Source organism: Prenolepis imparis, unplaced genomic scaffold, assembly GCF_030444845.1.
Source record: "Prenolepis imparis isolate NDT839.2.m4 unplaced genomic scaffold, iyPreImpa1.0 SCAF_15, whole genome shotgun sequence".
NCBI classification, from domain to species: domain Eukaryota; kingdom Metazoa; phylum Arthropoda; class Insecta; order Hymenoptera; family Formicidae; genus Prenolepis; species Prenolepis imparis.
The window spans coordinates 951578-970607 of record NW_028141173.1 but is presented as its reverse complement, the minus strand read 5'-3'; the positions used below and the strand labels follow the sequence as shown (position 1 = coordinate 970607).

The 19030-nt window shown below is 32.5% G+C and overlaps 2 protein-coding genes and 1 long non-coding RNA gene across 7 annotated transcripts; 2 read left to right on the top strand and 1 right to left on the bottom strand.

Annotated features, from left to right (window-relative positions):
• Positions 1-852: 852 nt before the first annotated feature.
• On the bottom strand, positions 853-16379 carry LOC145946364 (uncharacterized). Of its 4 annotated transcripts, none has more exons than XM_083056000.1 (5): positions 14134-16379; positions 9382-9537; positions 5987-6066; positions 1499-1619; positions 853-1319 (listed from the first exon to the last, which is right to left on the bottom strand). In XM_083056000.1, the coding sequence occupies exons 2-5, from the start codon at positions 9391-9393 to the stop codon at positions 1179-1181; spliced, it is 354 nt and encodes a 117-aa protein (XP_082912126.1). In that variant the 5' UTR covers positions 9394-9537; positions 14134-16379; the 3' UTR covers positions 853-1178. The 4 variants fall into 4 exon arrangements, 2 of the variants coding, with proteins under 2 accessions (XP_082912126.1, XP_082912125.1); XR_014427043.1 differs by lacking the exons at positions 853-1319; positions 1499-1619 and adding an exon at positions 4274-5675 and having other exon boundaries at positions 14134-14586; positions 15881-16379; XR_014427042.1 differs by lacking the exons at positions 853-1319; positions 1499-1619 and adding an exon at positions 4274-5671 and having other exon boundaries at positions 14134-14586; positions 15881-16379.
• On the top strand, positions 2268-3666 carry LOC145946363 (small ribosomal subunit protein eS7-like). Its single transcript, XM_083055997.1, has 5 exons — positions 2268-2328; positions 2673-2843; positions 2946-3127; positions 3321-3471; positions 3557-3666. Exons 1-5 carry the CDS (start codon positions 2290-2292, stop codon positions 3632-3634), a joined length of 621 nt encoding a protein of 206 aa, XP_082912123.1. The 5' UTR covers positions 2268-2289; the 3' UTR covers positions 3635-3666.
• LOC145946368 (uncharacterized) lies at positions 6277-18665 on the top strand. Of its 2 annotated transcripts, XR_014427048.1 has the most exons (3): positions 6301-7935; positions 8091-8393; positions 16373-18665. It is a non-coding gene; the product is annotated as an uncharacterized LOC145946368 (long non-coding RNA). The 2 variants fall into 2 exon arrangements; XR_014427047.1 differs by having other exon boundaries at positions 6277-8393.
• The last annotated feature ends 365 nt before the right edge of the window (positions 18666-19030 follow it).

The window sequence follows — 19030 nt, the reverse complement described above, 5'->3', positions numbered from 1 at the left end:
TCAAATCTAAATCTACCTACTGCCTATAGAAATGTATAACAATATAAAATAGATAAATATATTATAATTCTAAGAGTCATAGTGATCTTTTCGTAGTCGTACAAAGATCATTATGAATAAAGATACTACTTCTGATCTGATATACATATTATTGCATATAGAGGATATTTTTAATTAATTGCACAACTGAGAGAGAGAGAGAGAGAGAGAGAGAGAGAGAGAGAGAGAGAGAGAGAGAGAGAGATTACCAATAGAATTAAAGTATTATCATAGTACAATCTACTCTTGTACAAAATATTGTTTTGCCATGTATGTAATCATACGTAACTTCAAAACTATGTATATAATTTACTATAATTATACCAAGTAAACTGTTCTCTATATTGTCTACTTTATATATCCTTATATATTTTTAATTATTTATATATTGAATGAAAAGAGATTAAAAATTGATTGATATTGAGCAGTGTTACAAATTCTCTTTAATCAACTTCAGTTCTAATTTTTTGCAACTTAAAAAATCATCTAAGAGAAAATATTTAAGCTAATACAAACTATTAAGCGGTAATGCTTGTGCAATGTGGTAAAATATTTCATAATAATCTTACAGAAATTTATTTTCAGCAATGAATGTTTTTATATTTTATATTTATTAAATATATGTATTTTAAATATTGCATTCCATAAACATCAATGTTTCATGTATTTGCTTAAATATTATCTTTTTTTTTAAATCCGGTTAATATTAATTTCATTTATCAGATAATTATAACAATAAACTTGTTAGGTACTATTATTTAACATAACAGTTTGCAAAAGAGTATTTGTAATCTTATTAGAAGGTAATAAATTTTTAAACAGATGTAATTCATTCATCATCCTTTGCCTGCAATTCAAATACTGGAGTCCATGAGCGATCATATTCTAATCTAAAAGACCCTTTGCAACTCTGTGATGGTGCAGAATTACCCCATTCCTTTTAACAAGAGTATAAAATATATATATATATATATATATATATATATTGAATTAACATTAATCTTATAATATTTTATATTCATAAGATTAATTAGTGATACACAAAAGCATTATTCACCTCCGGACTAAGCATGGAAAAATAAAATTGCCCTGAATCTCGTTGATATAAATGATATATATGACCAGGCTGTTTTACAAAATTACAAGCTACATGATGTAATTTTGCATTTTGTTCTGCTTTCAGCAAGATACTTTCGGCTTGCTTTTGCTTTTAAAAATCTTATCTGTTCTGTTATCACTCGTAACTTATTACATGCATTAACTTTTATACACCTATCTGCCTATTTATAATATATAAATTTTATATAAAGTTATATAAAGTTTAGCATGTATAATAATATAAAAATATATTGACAAGATATTGATAAGTTATATATATGTGTATACATATACACAATATATATTACACATATAACTAAACAATTAATATATATAATTATCTAAAATTATCTTTCATTACCTTTTCAATTTCTGTTACCAATGCTGTCAAATCTTGCTGACTTGATTTTGCTACAGCAGCTGGATCAATTAATGATGATATATACCTTGTGGTAAAATATTTCTTTCTACTAAGGCTGCTACTGTAACAAGAAAAATTAGAATTGATATTATTAAGTAGATATTATATTATTGCAAATATTCAAAACTATTATCACAAGTTATACCTTTATTTGAAGAGTCATGCAAGCCTTCTACCGAATCCATTATATTATTATCTATTATATATAAACACTTTTGTGTGTATATATAATTAAATTATAGATATAAAAATCACTATTGAACAAATAATATACAATTATAAAATAAATAATTAAATATCTTTTTTACACTGAGAAAACTTCTTTTTCTTCTTATTAGGCCGATTAAGCTTCCTATACTGAGAAAACTTATGTTATTGAACATAAATCTATAGAAATCTTGATTGAATCTATATAGAAATATAGATAATCTTGCCAATCGAGATACTTGACAAATCGTTAAATAATAAAAATGTAGATTCATCTGCACCAATAACAATAATATTTTATATCTATTTTAATATAATATTATCCTAAATTTTAATATCAAAGAAGCGATACTTCTTGTTTTGGAAGATTACAAAATTTGTCCGTTCGATAGACAGTGTTACCACAATGCAAAAAAGTTTTGTACCAATGGAAAATAAAAATGTACTAGCTAGCGGCCTCTGGCGAGACCAATAAAAAAAAAAAACCAGCAGGTGCCCAGAATTCACATACGAGTTGTATTTCTATGTTGGTTCCTTTTTTTCACGGCTGTCAAGTGGGCAAGGTGTGTGTTTTTGAACATTTAATTTTGCGGCTATAAAATAGTTAAAAAAATATGAAATCTTACGTTTTATAAGAATTAAAGCCTCGTAAAATGTGTAGCTTTCAATATCTTTCTCGGATGATAAATCCACGATATTGATTACGTTGGATTCTGTCAGGTTTCGCGTTACATTACATTACATATGCCGCATTTAAATATTTATTTTCACATTAAACAAACGTTTCCAGCATTTTCACGGAATCCGCATTTAAGTTAACATTATTGCAAAATATTTCGACTAACATATCTCACACGAATATTTAAATAGCTGTATAAACAATATTCTAACCTCGAAATCTTTTCAGATGTTCACGGCCAATGCGAAGATAGTTAAAAGTGGCGGAGCCGAACCCGACCAGTTCGAGGCGAGCATTTCAAATGCTCTTCTGGAATTGGAGATGAATAGCGATTTAAAATCGCATTTAAGGGAACTTTACATTACCAAGGCAAAGGAACTTGAAACGAATAATAAGAAGGTAAGATTTTATATCTAACATATGTGTGCTATTTAATACTATTTGTGTGGGTGTGTGTGTGTGTGAAAGAATTATATATTAAAGTAATTTTATTCTTTACAGTCTATAATTATCTACGTTCCCATGCCCAAGTTGAAAGCATTTCAAAAGGTACAGACACGATTAGTACGTGAATTAGAGAAAAAGTTTTCTGGCAAACATGTGATGTTTGTTGGAGAACGTAAAATTTTACCGAAGCCGACAAGGAAAACCCGTACCAAAAATAAACAAAAGCGTCCCAGAAGGTAAGACAAAATTTACATAATATATATTAATTATATTTGTGCTTTTGTATGATTAAATTTAAATGTAATTTAATTATTTATTATATTATATATTTTTTGTTTTTATTTTTATAAATATTCTACAAAAACATATAATTAATGTATAATTTCTCTAATTAAATTTAATTAATTTTTTGTAACTTATTTTGTTTAGCCGGACATTGACCTCTGTTTATGACGCTTTATTGGAAGATATTGTATATCCTGTGGAAATTATTGGTAAACGTATTAGAGTGAAACTTGATGGATCTCAACTTATTAAAGTCCATTTGGATAAAAACGAGCAAACAAATATCGAACATAAGGTATGTTTGTTTATTTTCTTTATATATAATATTTATGCGAATTCTTATCGTGTATGTAATTATTTTAATTTATCTTTCGGGGCAGGTTGATACTTTTGCTTCAGTTTATAAACAATTGACTGGGCGGGATGTAACATTCGAGTTTCCCGAATCATATGTATGATTTCCTAAATATAAAAATATTGAAATATTTTATTTTTTATATATGTTTACATTTATCCTACTATGATTTCCACACGTCCCACTTTTTTCTCTTCACCTTTTAAAATAGTTACATACTACTAATATCTATGAAAAATGTGTCGAAAAGCTTATAAGATTAATAGATAATAAATCTTAAAACGTTTTCTATATCTTTTGTTATAAATGTATTGATTTATGTGAGTATATATACAATATACAATTGTATACTTCCAAAGTAAGAGAAATCAATCAAAGAAATCAATAAAAATTCTTTTGTTTGTATTATAAATAATTTTTTAAAATAATAGTCAAAATAATTTTTTTCACATTATTTGCACGTACACATTAACTAATATAATTAACTATTTTTATTAAATACTAAATTTATTCAAATATGATTCTTATAATTTTTTTTTAGTTTCTTTGCTCTTTTTTTTATCTAAATGAACATATCATTATAATAGTAATACGTAAATTTTGAACGAAAATAAAACTTCTAATAGTTTTACTTAAGATTTATAATTATTATATTTTATATAATTATTATATTTATTAATTTATAAACTATAAAGAAAATTTTACATGTTTTACTACTTTATACCATGAAACACATGTACAAAAAAGTTATAAATTTAAATGTATAATTAACATTAAAATTATAATTATATATATATTATAAAAATATATAATAATTATATAATCAAATTTTTTAAAAAGCGAAATATTTTCTATATTTTTTATATTGATTTAATTTCTTAAATCCCAATAACAAAACTTATCGTTATTTGAAAGTTCTAAGTTGAAAGGAAAATAGCGTGAGAACATAAAGCAGATGTGTGTATAGAAATGTACGAAACCAGGCGACTGTGCAATAGCAGTAGTTTTGGATCAGGGAGGCCCAGAGGGTCGAAAGGTCGAAGGGCTCAAGAAATAGCGCGCGTTTCTTTTTCTCTCTTCGTTCGCTCGTCGTATTTACTATGCGATGGAATAAACTATGAATATTCGCGAATCTTTAATTTCTTTGCATTATTGTGTAAAGAAAAAAAAAACATTATTTTATTTTAATCACATTGATAAAGAGAATGAATGTTTGCAATTCTAAGTGTATGCATATGTGTGTTACAGAACAATAATTAAATTTTTAATAACACGCGAAATTGGAAAAAGATGATAAAATATATAGTATGCATTCGAATAATGATTACACTGAATTTGAAAAAACATTTTTTTGCACAAGATTATATTCTTCAGCATTTTTTAACTAATGAGAGAAAGATATAGGGGCGTGTGTGATTGATTATAGTATATATCTTGTGTAATATAAATTCTCTTTTCTTTAATATTTATTTTTTTTAATCTTGATTTATATTTATAATACGATAATGCAATTATAAAATTTTAATAAAATGCATGGGCATTTAAAGGAATAAATTTAATCTAATAATATATTTGATTGATTGAATGCTGTTATTTTTATCTATAGCATTAATTCAGAAATTTTTAAATAAACGATATATACAAAATACAATTATATTAAATTAATTAAGTGCGCGATGATATATTTCTTTATTATTAATGATTTGTTAATGCATTTTATTGATAAATATTTTATTTCAAAAATCGAGATAAAAAATGGATGAAATGAATATAGTTGTCTTCAGCAGTTACGCATGAATTTACAAATTATTTTGATACAAAGGCAAGGAAGGGGCAATTATCAAAGCCGTTATATCGTGACGTGTCCTGTCCATTGATGACGTCACGATAAAAATCACACAATGAAAACGAGCGAGTCACACATACATGTGTGTACCTGTCTGAAAAATGACACTCCTTGCACAGGTAGCTCTTTTCATACGTATCGACGTTCGCGTGAGAATGCAGGGGATGCAGAAATGCCGTAGCACACACCCGTTTCCCACCCCAGATTCGGCAGCCACCCCTCGGGTCGTGCGCTAAGTGTTGCATAAATAACTACCTGGGTCACGTCGAGAAACTGGACTGCAGTTCCGGCCATCTGCCTTATCGGAAATAACGACGAGTAATTGCGACATTACGATAATTCACAAATCACGATAAATATACGAATCGATTTACTGATGAAATAATGAAGAAAAAATGTGGTTTTTCATCTAAAAGGAAGCTTATCTTTGAAATCAAGGAAATTATGATATCGCGAAAATATTTTTGTTAATTATTATTTAGAGAAAAAGAAACAATTTTTCTCAAACTTATTTTCATATCATTAATAACGATAGAAATATTTAGAATTGTCGCGTTAATTAAGAAAATGATTTTGTGTGTGTAAATATATAGTATATGTTTTAAATACCGTAAATATTGAACTCCAGAAGACGCAACACTTTTTTTATTTATTGGATGACAGGCAAAGTCGAAGAAGAAACATAGTTCCTGAAACAGAAAAAGGGAATAAGAATTATATCTATTATAAGATAAGATTTTAATTTAATTTTTTAATTTTTCTATTAACCATCATTCTTTTTAGAACAGCCCTCTATTATCTTATCTAGTACTATAAATTAAAATTAGATCGAGACAGAATAAATATTTTTATACAATTAGCATTTTTTCCTTTTTAATTTTTATTTAATAAAAAATAGAAAAAATTCATTCCTCTATCAATTATTTTCTAATATCGATAGAAGAAGAATGGATTCCGATACCGTATTACGAAATTTCATCGCGAAATAATTTTAATTTATAGCAAAAACGAATTGATCTCCATATATACTTATACGGTCGTAGCAAACACACTGAGAAAAAGATGAGAAGCAAGAGTCATTAACCAATTATCTACCCTGGTAATCTCCCCCTGATGGGGTACCCGCACCCGCATAGTTAACGTTACGCATGTCGACGAGAATTCATTTAAATGTTCTTGCCGAATGATTCATGTCGATCTTGCCTGAATAGTCGAGGAATCAATTCCGATTATAGGAGCATATCGTGTGCTGCGGGTGGCGCGTGTCGGTGCTTTTAAAAACCGTTTACACACCACCCTGATCCTGATCGCGATTCGGGTGATATATTAATGAGACAAAGAAATAAGTTGATTGAGAAAATAATAATAGAGGGAACAGCAAATGAAAAGATTAAACAATCGAGAGAAAAAAATAACAAAAATAAACAATAAATTAAAAGGGATAAGTGTACAGGACGAAGATGGAATGTTTAGTTAGTAAAACAAAGAAAAATTAAATTATCTAATAATATTCCTTAACATTTTTCTGCTCGCTGTATCTCTTTCAGATGAAAATTGAAAGTTTTAGTAACATCTCCATGGGGAGGTTGAATTGTTTTCGAGATGTGTCATCTTTTTTTTACGTATATTTCGAGTCTTGAGCGTGCACCGGTGGAAAGTTCGAGAAGGGTGAGAGAAAGGAAACAGGGAACGTTTCCTCTGCGAGAAGAAACGGTCAACGGATGAGATTCATACAACTGGATCCGTGGTTATCAAAAGGGTTAAAGAAATCGTTGAGATATGTAAAAGAGGAAATCGATTTAGCTACCGCAAACGCTAAACCGGTATAACTCTCGTGTCATACAAAGGGATGAACGAGGAATAACGGTTCCATCAAAATTGCACGTCACATTAAATAGAAACAATATTTGAATCTGCAATATTGTTGCTCAGATGCTTTCAACATTCTTATATTAATTTCGACTAATTTAAGATCTAATCGAATTTCAACTTAAATTGCGGGCAACAAGTCTAGTTACCGAAATAGAGATACGAAAACATCTGTGTGTGATTTAAAAATACTGTCATATTTAAAAATACTTAAATTGCTCGAGAGCGAGATCACGTTTATCCGTTTGCGATATTCTATATATATAAATCATCTTTATTAATTTACAAAAAATGTATTATTCAGTTATAAATTAGGGGAATATTATTTCTTTTCTTTCTTTCTTCCTCGATTCGATACTTCAAAGCATAAAGATTCTTAGGTCGTTCCGAGAAAATCTATCTATGAATCTTCATTCTGCGAGCCAACGAGACTAAAATAATAACCCTGCATCTGGAGATAGATTTATTTTTCACGCGCATCTTGAATCTTTTCCTTTCTCAAAAAACCATCCGACAAAAATTCTATACCGTGTGGCAGCGAATTTTTCGAAAGTGCCCGACTTATCTTCCAGGCCGGGCACCTGGGCACCTTCGCCCCCTTCACAGTTTTGAGGGGTGACTAGAGCGTCCCTCGCGTTGGGGTAAAAATCCTGAGGGAGGAAACCGACGAGTACGTTACGTGGAAACAGGTAAGGACCGGAGGATCCCGTTCAGAGGATCAAGGCTGTGTCTTCGTCTCTAGTCGCGATCTCTTCCTTCTTCGACGAGGGGAAGAAGGAGGGAAGAGAGACGACAAGAAGGGAGCGTGCTTGAAAAGGAACATTGTGCCGATTCGTTTTCCCAGGGCCCTGCTGAAGGGCAGGGCTCCCCCCCGTCAACCCTCGTGCACGTCGAAGAAGGAAGGGCCTAGTATATAAGGGCTCGCTTGGTCTGCAACGATCACAGAACATCACCATCAACAGCGAGGAGAGGAAGTCTCTCTATCGGCTTCTTCTTCGACCGATCGGCCGTGGAGGTCAAACGGTCGAGGAAGATTCTCGCGGAGGACGAGGAGAAGAGGAGATAGTGGACCGCACATCTAATAGGCATTCGTCATCGTTTTTCTGTCGCAGATCCGATCGGAGCTTCTACATCAACTATCACGATGGTGAGTATAGTTTCGGGTTTTTTGTCCTGGCACGTGATCTTGGTGCTTCGATAGACTACGCTAAAAGTCGTTTAGAGATATTCGGCCCACGCGGATCTTCGACGTTCTGCCTCGTAAAGCCGGAAATTTTTGCACTGCTCTGTAAATACGATAATCGGCTGCCATGCGATGCGAAAAATCGGACGAATCCGCGTGCTTTTTGTTGCAAAAAGAAAAGCAAAATCAAAATATATATACGTTAATATATATAATAACTAATAACGCTCTGCAATTTTAAAAAAGTGAAAAAAGTACACTTTCACACAAACGCTTATTGCAGAGAAAAACCTATGTTTATACCGGCTCATTTTTTGAAGCTAACGAATGTATATCTTTATAAGATGAAATTCTAAAAGACGGTTCTTATTGTTAGCTTTTCGCGGAGATGATGGTCGATTACACAGTACAATTCATTGAAATGCGAACACCGGGAGCGATTTAATTCGCCAGCTCATGCTTCGAAAATGTTTATCGAAAAATTCGAATTGAATTGAATTTATATTAAATTCCCAAAAGCATGCCACATGTTTGTTTAACCAACGCGCGATTAATTATTACACGTACTAAATTCACGCGCGATATCATGGAAATATATATATATAAAATAATATATATATAGTTTTTTTACGGTGTTCTAATTTTATTAAATAGTACTATATATACGTGAAAATTTTCGGTCAGGTAGAAAACGATCAAATTTTACTGAAAAATGGGAGATAAATTAAATTAATCGCGACGAAGGTGATGTCTTGGAATAAAATTTGCGAGACAGAATAGCGTGAATCTACGATCAAAATTCCGAAATTACTCGCGAATTGTGATTATTCGGACCTACTCTATCCAGGCACTAATATCCTTCCAAAAATGTGATTTGAAAAATTTGCTCGTCTCTCTCTTTTTCGTCATTGCGTGTTCGAAAAAATTCTGCCGCTTCTTTTTTTTTACTTACTTCATACTTCATATTTTCAGTTCATCAAATTGTTCTGTGTGCAATAGTGTTCCTCCGAAATTCTCTTTTGTACTCGTCTAAAAGTAGGCGCTCTTCTCAATCTGCTTATCTCGTAGCTGCGTTATCATTACTCACGCATTCGTTGTTTATTATTATCTGCAAATGGAAAATAGTTTTAGTAAATTAGTAATTACGAGAAAATGTTTCGTGAAATTTTAATGTTAACAACATGATAAATTGATCCAAAATTGTATCGTGCGAATATATAATTTGCAGTCTCACACTGGGGTACCAAAAAAAAAAAAAAAACAAAAATTATTTGAATAATCTTCATTTCGAGATTGTGAGAGTAATGATATCATGATTACATTTTCAGTTTCTCGCTGCACCTGTAGATCTCGATTATCATTAATCATGTATGTTCTATAAGTACATTAAACGCGTACCTATCATCCTAACATCGATCAATAGTTGGACTTACAGATTCATCAGTAGTAGTTTGTCTGTGTAAATTAAACAAATGCATGTATTCAATTGACACATCATTTGCGCATATTAATAACTCTCGATAAATTAAATTAAACTGCTGTTTCTGTACTGACTCTCTCGATCTAATCCGCTCTTCCATCTTTCACCAACTGCTTAATAAATGCAATGAGAGAAAAATATGCATGCGTAGACCCTGCATTTCTATATTTTATCCCGCATATCCATAAATTGTCGATACACCACATGTGTTTTTTTGTGCGTAAAGTAATGCAACGCGAAAATCTCCATGGCAAAGTATCATTTCTCAAAATTTTCGTCATGCAATAGCGGGAATAAAATTTCAACTCGAAAATATATGCATAGATTCAAGCAGGTGAAATATCTCCTTAAACTTGACATAATTGAAGACGACATTGACAGATATATCATTGACGGGTATTCTGAAGCAATCAATTTTGTCCCAATTATTAATCGATCATTATACCGACTCAAATTGCTATTCAATTGCTCGAGTTAAAAATATTTAAACGTGTGCTGTTTGAAAATAATTGTTTATTATGGCTGTGAAAATATTATATTGGCTATAATTAATATGAAATTGATCGCTAAAATTTTTTTAAGTCGATCCCAATTTGTCGCTATCGAAAAAACTTTAATGAATCAATGCAGTGATATTTCAAAACTCGATACAAAGATATAACATGACAAGAAATTAAAATATGACAAATTTCCGTGAACGATTTATATCGATTGGAAAAAATAGAATGCATCCGCGAAATATAAAAATTATAGTAATAATCCTGAAATTTGTTCTATTTCATACATCATGACTGGATATTAATAATCGATTATTCCTTTCGAGCGTTCATTAACTAATTGTGTACTTTTGATTGACAGTAATATAACAAAAATTGATCACAAACTTTGCAGATAAAAATAACAGCATGATATGATACGGTATATATTTCGTTATCTTTGATTTTTTTGCTGCTATCAACGATATGCTTTATTTTGATTAACACAGATAATATTTCGAAATTTTATATTTCATAACAAATATGATTTACTGATTAACAATCTTCATAACTCCAATGTCAAAATAGGCAATTTTCCAGAACAAGCAAATTTCGTAAATTAAAATTTGATTTACATTATGTATTGTTCAAGTGAAATGTGACCAATGAAATAAATGTTTATATTTACTAATTGCAATTTCCATGTCAATTCCAATTTCGTCAGATATATGTCAGATATACAATTGGCTTCATTTATAATATACACAAAACTTTTTCATGGACCGCAAAATTACATTATCTGGACAAATAGTTAAATAAAGAATCAATAGAAGTCAGCTATTGTAATAGATATTAATTCGTAAATTAATAATATATTCTGAAATAACAAAAATAGATTACAATCACGAAAATTTGATAGAAAAAACTGGACTGATAGGAAACTGGATACAAGATTTATTCTTCTTTAATAATAAGCAAAATAAAAATTGCAAAAAATTCTTCATCGTAATAGAAAAAAAGTGATTTCTGATATTTTATTTGTATTAAAAATAAAGTTGATCTAAATTTCATTCAAATCACAGTTATGGAAATTGGATGCGTCAAATTCAAATATATAAAAAAATAGACATTTAAACATTTGTATATTTACAAACATTCACACAGACGCTTCACATATAATGTAATGATATGATGTAAAGAAAAAGTACTATTCTACAGCTAAATTTTCATTTCTAGTATGACAGAGAAACTTTTTTTTATTTGGCACATATATATTTTAATGTACTCTTTCAGGCTTTGAAACAGAAATGATAATATAAACTTTCTGTCGATGTAACAAAAGAAAAATAGATTAATTATGAAGTTTCGTGTTACAGGCAATAAGACTGGTCTGAAAAAATTTTGCTAATAAAAATGACAAAAATTGGATTTTTAACAGTTAGTGCAAATTTCAATGTTCGATTAAAATATTATCTGGCGAATAAAGTGTTGCATTTTATCAAGTCTTGTATAAAGTGAACAAATATTAACTATAGTAAAATATCGATATCTAAAAATTATCTTATCTCAAATTTTGTACTAAATAAGTGTTCAATATCATCGAAATGTCACCATAAAAATTACGCTATTGTGATTTAAATACCTGTTCGCGTATTCGATCAATGAATATGAGGGGGAATTTTTTTGCCGGAGAAGAAAGAGCTGTCGATCGTATCAGCGCACGTGAACACTGCATTGATTCGGTTGCTGAATTCATTCATTCGCCAAATTAATTTCTTAAATAAGATTTCAAAGGAGCTTGTGAACATTATTGTTTGGAGTACTACTGGAAATATCAGTGATTAATACGTCGCGATATCGATTTCCATTTAAGATCTATTTTAATTTTCAAAATTCAATCATTGATTCAAGATAAATACATTTACAATCATTGAGAAGAGAATGACAAAAATATAGATTAATCCGATAAATTTTCTGATATTTAATACGATTGAAAAATTTACTGTATTTAGACCTCGCATGAATTCTTTAATACCGTAAAACTCCCGACTGTGTGCCATATGAGAATAGTCTGTATGCTTTCCAAATTCATGTTATGATACTTTTCTGAAATTGGTTTACATTATAAGGAAATGCGCGTACAAATAGAAAAAGTTTCTTTAAATACACATACATTTTTCACAGAGCTTATTATTGAATGTATCATTCAAACTTATTTCAAAACAGCATAATGCATACATAATTCTTGATCCGAGTTGTAATATCATATTAATTTGAGTTAGTGATACTTTACCGAATAAAATTCAAATCATACATGGTGGTGACATATTATGTTATATTTTAAAAAATGGGCTTGCAGTAAAATAGCGATGACTATTCAATAATAAATAATGGCAATTTACGATATATACGGTTATCATTATACATTCACCGATATTTCAACAACAAAATATTCCCATTATTTCAACAAAAAAAACAAAGGAATCTTGTTCGTTTTTATCTTCCACATCGTACAGTGTATTTTTGAAAAATGTTTTAATTTTACACGTCAATATTTTGGGATCGACTTGCTCTGTTTGAAAAGAAATTCCGACCAGATGAAAAAGAAGATTAAAAGACATTTAGAAAATAGAAAATTAAAGGACAAGTATATTGTATATTGAATTAAAGTTCAGACTTAAAAGCACACGTTCTTAAAAAGGTTTTTTTAAATATCGAAAAACTCTATAATAATAATTTTATTTATTCTAATAATCACAATATCCAGCAATAGAAGCAAATCATAAGGATAGTTTCGTGTTGTTTTTAATGTTGCGCTACAAAACTTTGTTATTCTGCATTACAAGATCTTGATATCTGAATTTTATATTGTGATATACTAACTACTCAAAATTTAATTCTGATTGCTTCAGACGAGTACAAAATACATTTACGAACTTTCGTAATATATATATATACTTTCTCAAAATATATAAAGCGGCCGATATAATTGGATTTTTTTTCGAAAGAAGATATAAATGCAAAAACTGTCAAAATATCATAATCAGTATCAATAAAATTGTAGTCATATCGATCCTGAGAAGAGAAGCTTCTCTTCAATCGTCAAAATTATTCTTTTTGTCAAAATTTCGACCGCAAATGATGAGAAAGATATGTGCCAGAAACTGTGATTTCATCGAGAAGACATTATTTCTCAGATTAAATGTCCCGAGAAGACAATACTCTGCATAAATTACCATCATCATATTATAACCATCATCAGTTTCACGCGAGTTCAATTAATCCGTGAAATCGATTGATCGTCGCAGTTGCATTGTGTATCGAGCTCTATGATTCAAAATGATTTCTTATACGATCGGCGTAATTAATTAAGATTAATCAATCGTCGAAACCCGTCAAGATCGCTCTAACGATCCGAAGAAACGTCAAACCTCGATCGTTAGCAAAAAAAAGAAAAGAAGTTTCCGGATATCGAAAACGCGAAGCAGGCCGGACTCGTGTAACAAAGAGCCACGGTTTTAGCATTTCCGGTCGCGACTTCTCAACACGACTTAACGAGCCACAAAAAGTTCTGTTTTAACCCTCACATAACACATAACACATACCATCTTCCTACCCTTCATGTACGAAAGGTGTATGTCATCACACACATTTGTCGTTTCCTTCTCACATTCCTCATTCCTTGATCTGATGCGCGTTCCCAGAGAAGAGAGAGAAAAATGTAAAAAAAAAAGGGACTAACTCTTACCTCGTGTATAATGTATTCATGTAAGTCCCACGGTCCGGCATCTCGCACTAGCAGCACAACAGCACGACCTTTTTGTCTTCTCTCTTGCGACCACGCAACCTCACCTCCACAATTCACGCTTCGGCCTCTTTTTGTGCTCTCCGGTCTTTCCGGGGCCGGTTGTTCCGGTTGTACATATAGGCAACCACCGACTGCTTTGATTCCTTGTTTGCTTGCTCTGTTCCTCTGTTCAGCTACACACTTTCTGCGCTGCTTGTGTATTCTTCTCTCTACACCCTTCTTCCTCCGAACCGCGAGCATAATTGACATATTGTCGACGTGATCAAACGTGAAACTGCGAGGTTTTATTCGAGACTTTTTTTTACGCAGATTACTACCAGCTGCTCTCTCGCAATAGTGCGTGTCACGACGTATCTGTGATCGAATAATACTTTCTTCTTGTGAGAATTGCGTCTGAAAGATTTGTTGCAAAAAAAATAGGTATTAGAATTACAAGAAAAAAATAAGAGTGCTTGTGCTTTACAATGTCTTACTGCTCTTGAAGAGAAAAGGGAAGCTTCAACCTGGCATATAGGGAACTTTTCAAAATCGCACACGAATTTCGGTTTACCAGCCGTTATTTGTTAAGATGCAACGTTATGTGCAAGAGTTATCCCCTCAGCGGCAAAAAATTTTCAAATCTTCGCAGAAAAAAAATATATCAAATCAAGGTCTTCTCAAGATAAAATCACCGATAAACAGTGCAAAAAATGTATAGCTGAAAAGAATGGACACGTTCTCTATGTTGGCGGATACTTTGTTCGGTTAACTCTCGATAACAAGAATTCCTCGATTTCTCTTCGGTTAAATGCATCGTGACCCTTAAATGCGCGTAAGTCTTTGCTATCTACGCGATACGAGGAAAAGGTTTCGAAAAGATCAGAAAAGTTACGCAACAGAGAAGATCGATAATAGAAAAAATCTTCGCGGCTGAGATATGAATAATATTAAGTTGAAGACGTTTGAGAATATATTTACAAAACTCGAAAGACGAGGAATATGCATTTGTAAGCAAATTTCGGTTCGACACGAGGATTGAAATCACACTTGAAGATAACAAACTTTCAATGAACAAAATATATATTATTATTTTTCAAATAACTGTGTCTATTGTACGGGTAATCCAATTGTTCTAAGAAATCACGTATATATATCAATTTATTATAGACAGACTTCTAAAGTACATTCAGCGTAAATGCAAAGACACGAGCAGATTTTCTCAAGAAATTCAAAAAATGGTTTAAACAACAAATTGTTTTATTACACGACCTGTATCCTGCCCGAGAGAATTACATAAACAAAATCCGAAAAAATGGTCCAGGAAGAATTTAAGGTTTTACATTAAAAAAAATATTAATAAAATATTGATTTGATAGAAGAATAATAAAAGGTTCACAAAATATAAAAATGTTACATATTGCTGAAAAAACTGGAGTAACTACATTATTATTTGTGTTAGTTGATCAAAAATGAAACCAAAAATCAAGCACATCTCAAGATACGTATATAAATGAATGATAATTATCAGACATCTCAATTAATTCTTCAAAGTTTCAACCAGCCGATAATCACACACATACACACACACAGCCGCATGATTATAAAAAAAAATAAATTTTACATTTGACAGAAATTTTGGCTACATTGATACACTTCATTTCGATGCCATAATTAAAGATTTTCGGAACATCAGCTAATATAAACTCACCATTGAAATTGAGCGTCTTCTGATCAAAAACTACTTGTCCACATCACAAAAAGAAACTTTGGTACCAATGGAGGCTGATCCAAAACATTATCGAAATATCGATCGACAACGTCATCGCCACCTTTCCCAGGAATACGTTTGCACGAATCAAAATTGCTTGAAATTCTCCATCCAAGGAAACTCTCGTCGGATTTTCAGACAAAAGACTTTCAAGATGACTTCCATCGGAAAAAAGAACGGAACGTTTCTTCTTAGCCTCCCTTCATATATTTGCGACACATTCAAGATGACGCGAACATTTACTTAAGCACACTTTACTTATAAGCACACCTCGCACTTTATCTGAAACAATGAAAGAGATTATCTGTTAGCATCAAATAAAGAGCATTTGGTAGGAAATTTCCGCGGGTTAGATTAGAATTTCAACATGAAAAACTGAACAACCGGCCCTTGTGTGTTTTTTTTTCGTAGCTAACGCTCACACCCTTCCAGGTCTCATCGCCACGGCCTGGAGCAACGAGGCAGCATCAATCACGGATAATCGGGGCATCAATCAGTCGACGGAATGGCGCGGGAGGATCAAGATCGACGGGTGCAGCCGGAAACGAGCGTCAAGCGGAAGCCAGCTGTCCAGCGAGGAACCGAAACATAAACGGATAACGAGTACCTTGTTCAAGGCGATCTCGCGTTCCTCGATGATCGGGGGAGATCGTCGGAGATGACGAAAAAGCGACGATCGCGCAATTCTTCGATTCACGCTCACATCTCACACAAGCTTTTATTATCACTTGCAGAATTATATATTCGTTAAATTATTACATTATTACTATACTGAGGAATTTGTTGAATTTTTCTCGCGTTTCTTCAAACGTTCTTCTCGCATTTATACGTTGCACAAGAGGCGAAAACAGGCTTTCACGTGTCTACCCGGCCAGCCTGAAGAGAATCAATTGATTTTACCTAGCACACATTTGGAAAAGAAAACACAAACCTTCGAACGGAAGCATCTTCGTTGAAGGATACAGACTTCCGCGAATTCATCGAGAACGAATCTTCCGATATCGACCTCGAGAGACACCAAGGCAGCACATTTTTGTTTTCACCGGGCCCAATCACACACATTCTCCGTCTTAAGAAAGTTTTATTCCATTCAGTCGGACGGACAATTCATCGGACGTCAATCGTCGAACATTAACGCGACGATCGGCAAAATTCGAAGAAATTCAATTCAATCACCTGGCTGACAATCAAATGGCTGCACCTGTTTATTCTCGCCAGACCAAAGGCAACCTTTCAAGCTAACGCATTCAAAATAACGCAACATGTGTGAATCATCAAAAACAGCGAGACTTGGAAACGCGTTTTACATTAACACATCACCGTGTTGCTTCGAAAAGCAACGACAATGATAAACAAAGTATTATTCTCTCTCTGTAAACTTTTCCGAAATCATCGAGAAATCATCGAAAAGAAGAAACGTCAGCGTGCGCATCACGCGAGACTCACTTCAGGATTACTTTGCAGCTATTTGGAAAAAAAGCATCGTTAATAAGAAATAATCGTAGCATGCTCTGTTACTGTTTCGCATCGCCGCGAAATTCTGAATTCTGCTTCGCTCTCGAAATTGGATTCGAAAAGGACGAAACGTCTTCCCATTTCTTCTCACGAAAGGATCACGGCATGGACGGAATCGACTCCTCCAACCCCGGCAACTCATCGACACATTCGTCGCATGCAAGTGCAAGTCTCGCATCTGGAATAATTTCGCAGAACGTTATTAAAACAAAAAATAAAACCACGGCCGCAGCACAGGCCGCGCCTTTTCAAACTCCGGTTTAAGTTCTTGTATCGATTTACAGCAGAGATTCATCTCTCGCGAGAAATAAAATCCGTTTACACTTCCCGCAACAATCTTTTTTACGCGCTGCAATCTCGCGCTCGACGATCAAAAGGAAGTTTCAATGTGAATTTCAAATCTGTTTCTCAGGACGATAATTATCGATAATTGTTTGAACGTACAGCGACTTTACGTGCAACAGCTCCACAAGATTCTATTTTGATTATTTCACGATTCAAAGAGAAGACGTCACACACACGTCTAATGACATAAGGCTTCAGAGCAGATCAAAAGCAAAGTGCAAACACGCAGATAAATTATATCGTGCAGTCCAAAAGCAACACTGCACGGAACTAAACAGACCGGAAAATCGACCCTCCAGAGTTCAATTTGGCTGGAGGGATAATTGATGGCTCTCGATCGAAATTTGTAAATTATTTCGAATCGACGAGTCGACGCACCGATTAATTTTTGCGACTTAACATTTTTGGGTTTGATTAATGTTTACCGAAGAACAATAGCAGCGCTCGAAACAGATAGTCTCAAAAACACACGCAAATTCGTGAACAAAATCCCAGGGAAGTGAGCAGAAAAAAAATATGACATTCGCGAAACACGCGATGTCGTTTCAGAAATCAATCGAATCGATCATTCGCGATCGAGTTAATTTACGATGCTCGATTATATCGTTATTTTGCGGATTACGTTATAATTACGCAAAACAATCCAGACACGCGGAGTCCTTTTTGGTCCAATACAAGGATAACTTCGAAAACAGCTAAAAATTGCCAACACAAACTTGGCGAAGTAACTTCTGTCATCACGTCACGAAAGCAAGCAATGATAAATTTTTGTGCACGCGGCTCTGTAGCGGCATAAATTCATTTCTTAATCCGAAATTACGTTCAACGAGCAAAAAAAACCGAACACGAGAAACTACGCAGGAAACACAAGAGAACAAGAAACCATATACTCGGAATAAACTCTCAAGAAACTCTCTAATAATTCTACCTGGCTCTACACAGAATCGATATCAATCGATGCACGAAGATTCAAATCTGTATATGAAGATGATAAAAGAAAGAAAAATAGAATATCTATCAAAAGGCATTGCACTTGATGATTCGACGCAAATCTCAGGACAAAAATCGCTATCGCGAACTTTTCCGATTGTGCAAGAATCCTCGACAAACTCTGATCAATAATTTAATCTAATCGATAATTATTTTTTTTTTTCATTAGGCAAGAGGAGCTCCATATTTAATCAAGAATTTAGAGACAAGCAATATACGATAAATTGCTTGTTTGAAATC

What these genes read in the sequence shown, in the direction of transcription:
- LOC145946363 (XM_083055997.1), top strand. Translation starts at nt 2,290, where the DNA reads ATGTTGGTTCCTTTTTTTCACGGCTGTCAAGTGGGCAAG. An exon ending in ACGGCTGTCAAGTGGGCAAG is followed by an intron (nt 2,329 to 2,672) that starts GTGTGTGTTTTT and finishes AAATCTTTTCAG; the next exon opens with ATGTTCACGGCCAATGCGAA. An exon ending in AAACAAAAGCGTCCCAGAAG is followed by an intron (nt 3,128 to 3,320) that starts GTAAGACAAAAT and finishes TATTTTGTTTAG; the next exon opens with CCGGACATTGACCTCTGTTT.
- LOC145946364 (XM_083055999.1), bottom strand. An exon ending in ATGAATACATTATACACGAG is followed by an intron (nt 9,538 to 14,133) that starts GTAAGAGTTAGT and finishes TTCCATTTGCAG; the next exon opens with ATAATAATAAACAACGAATG.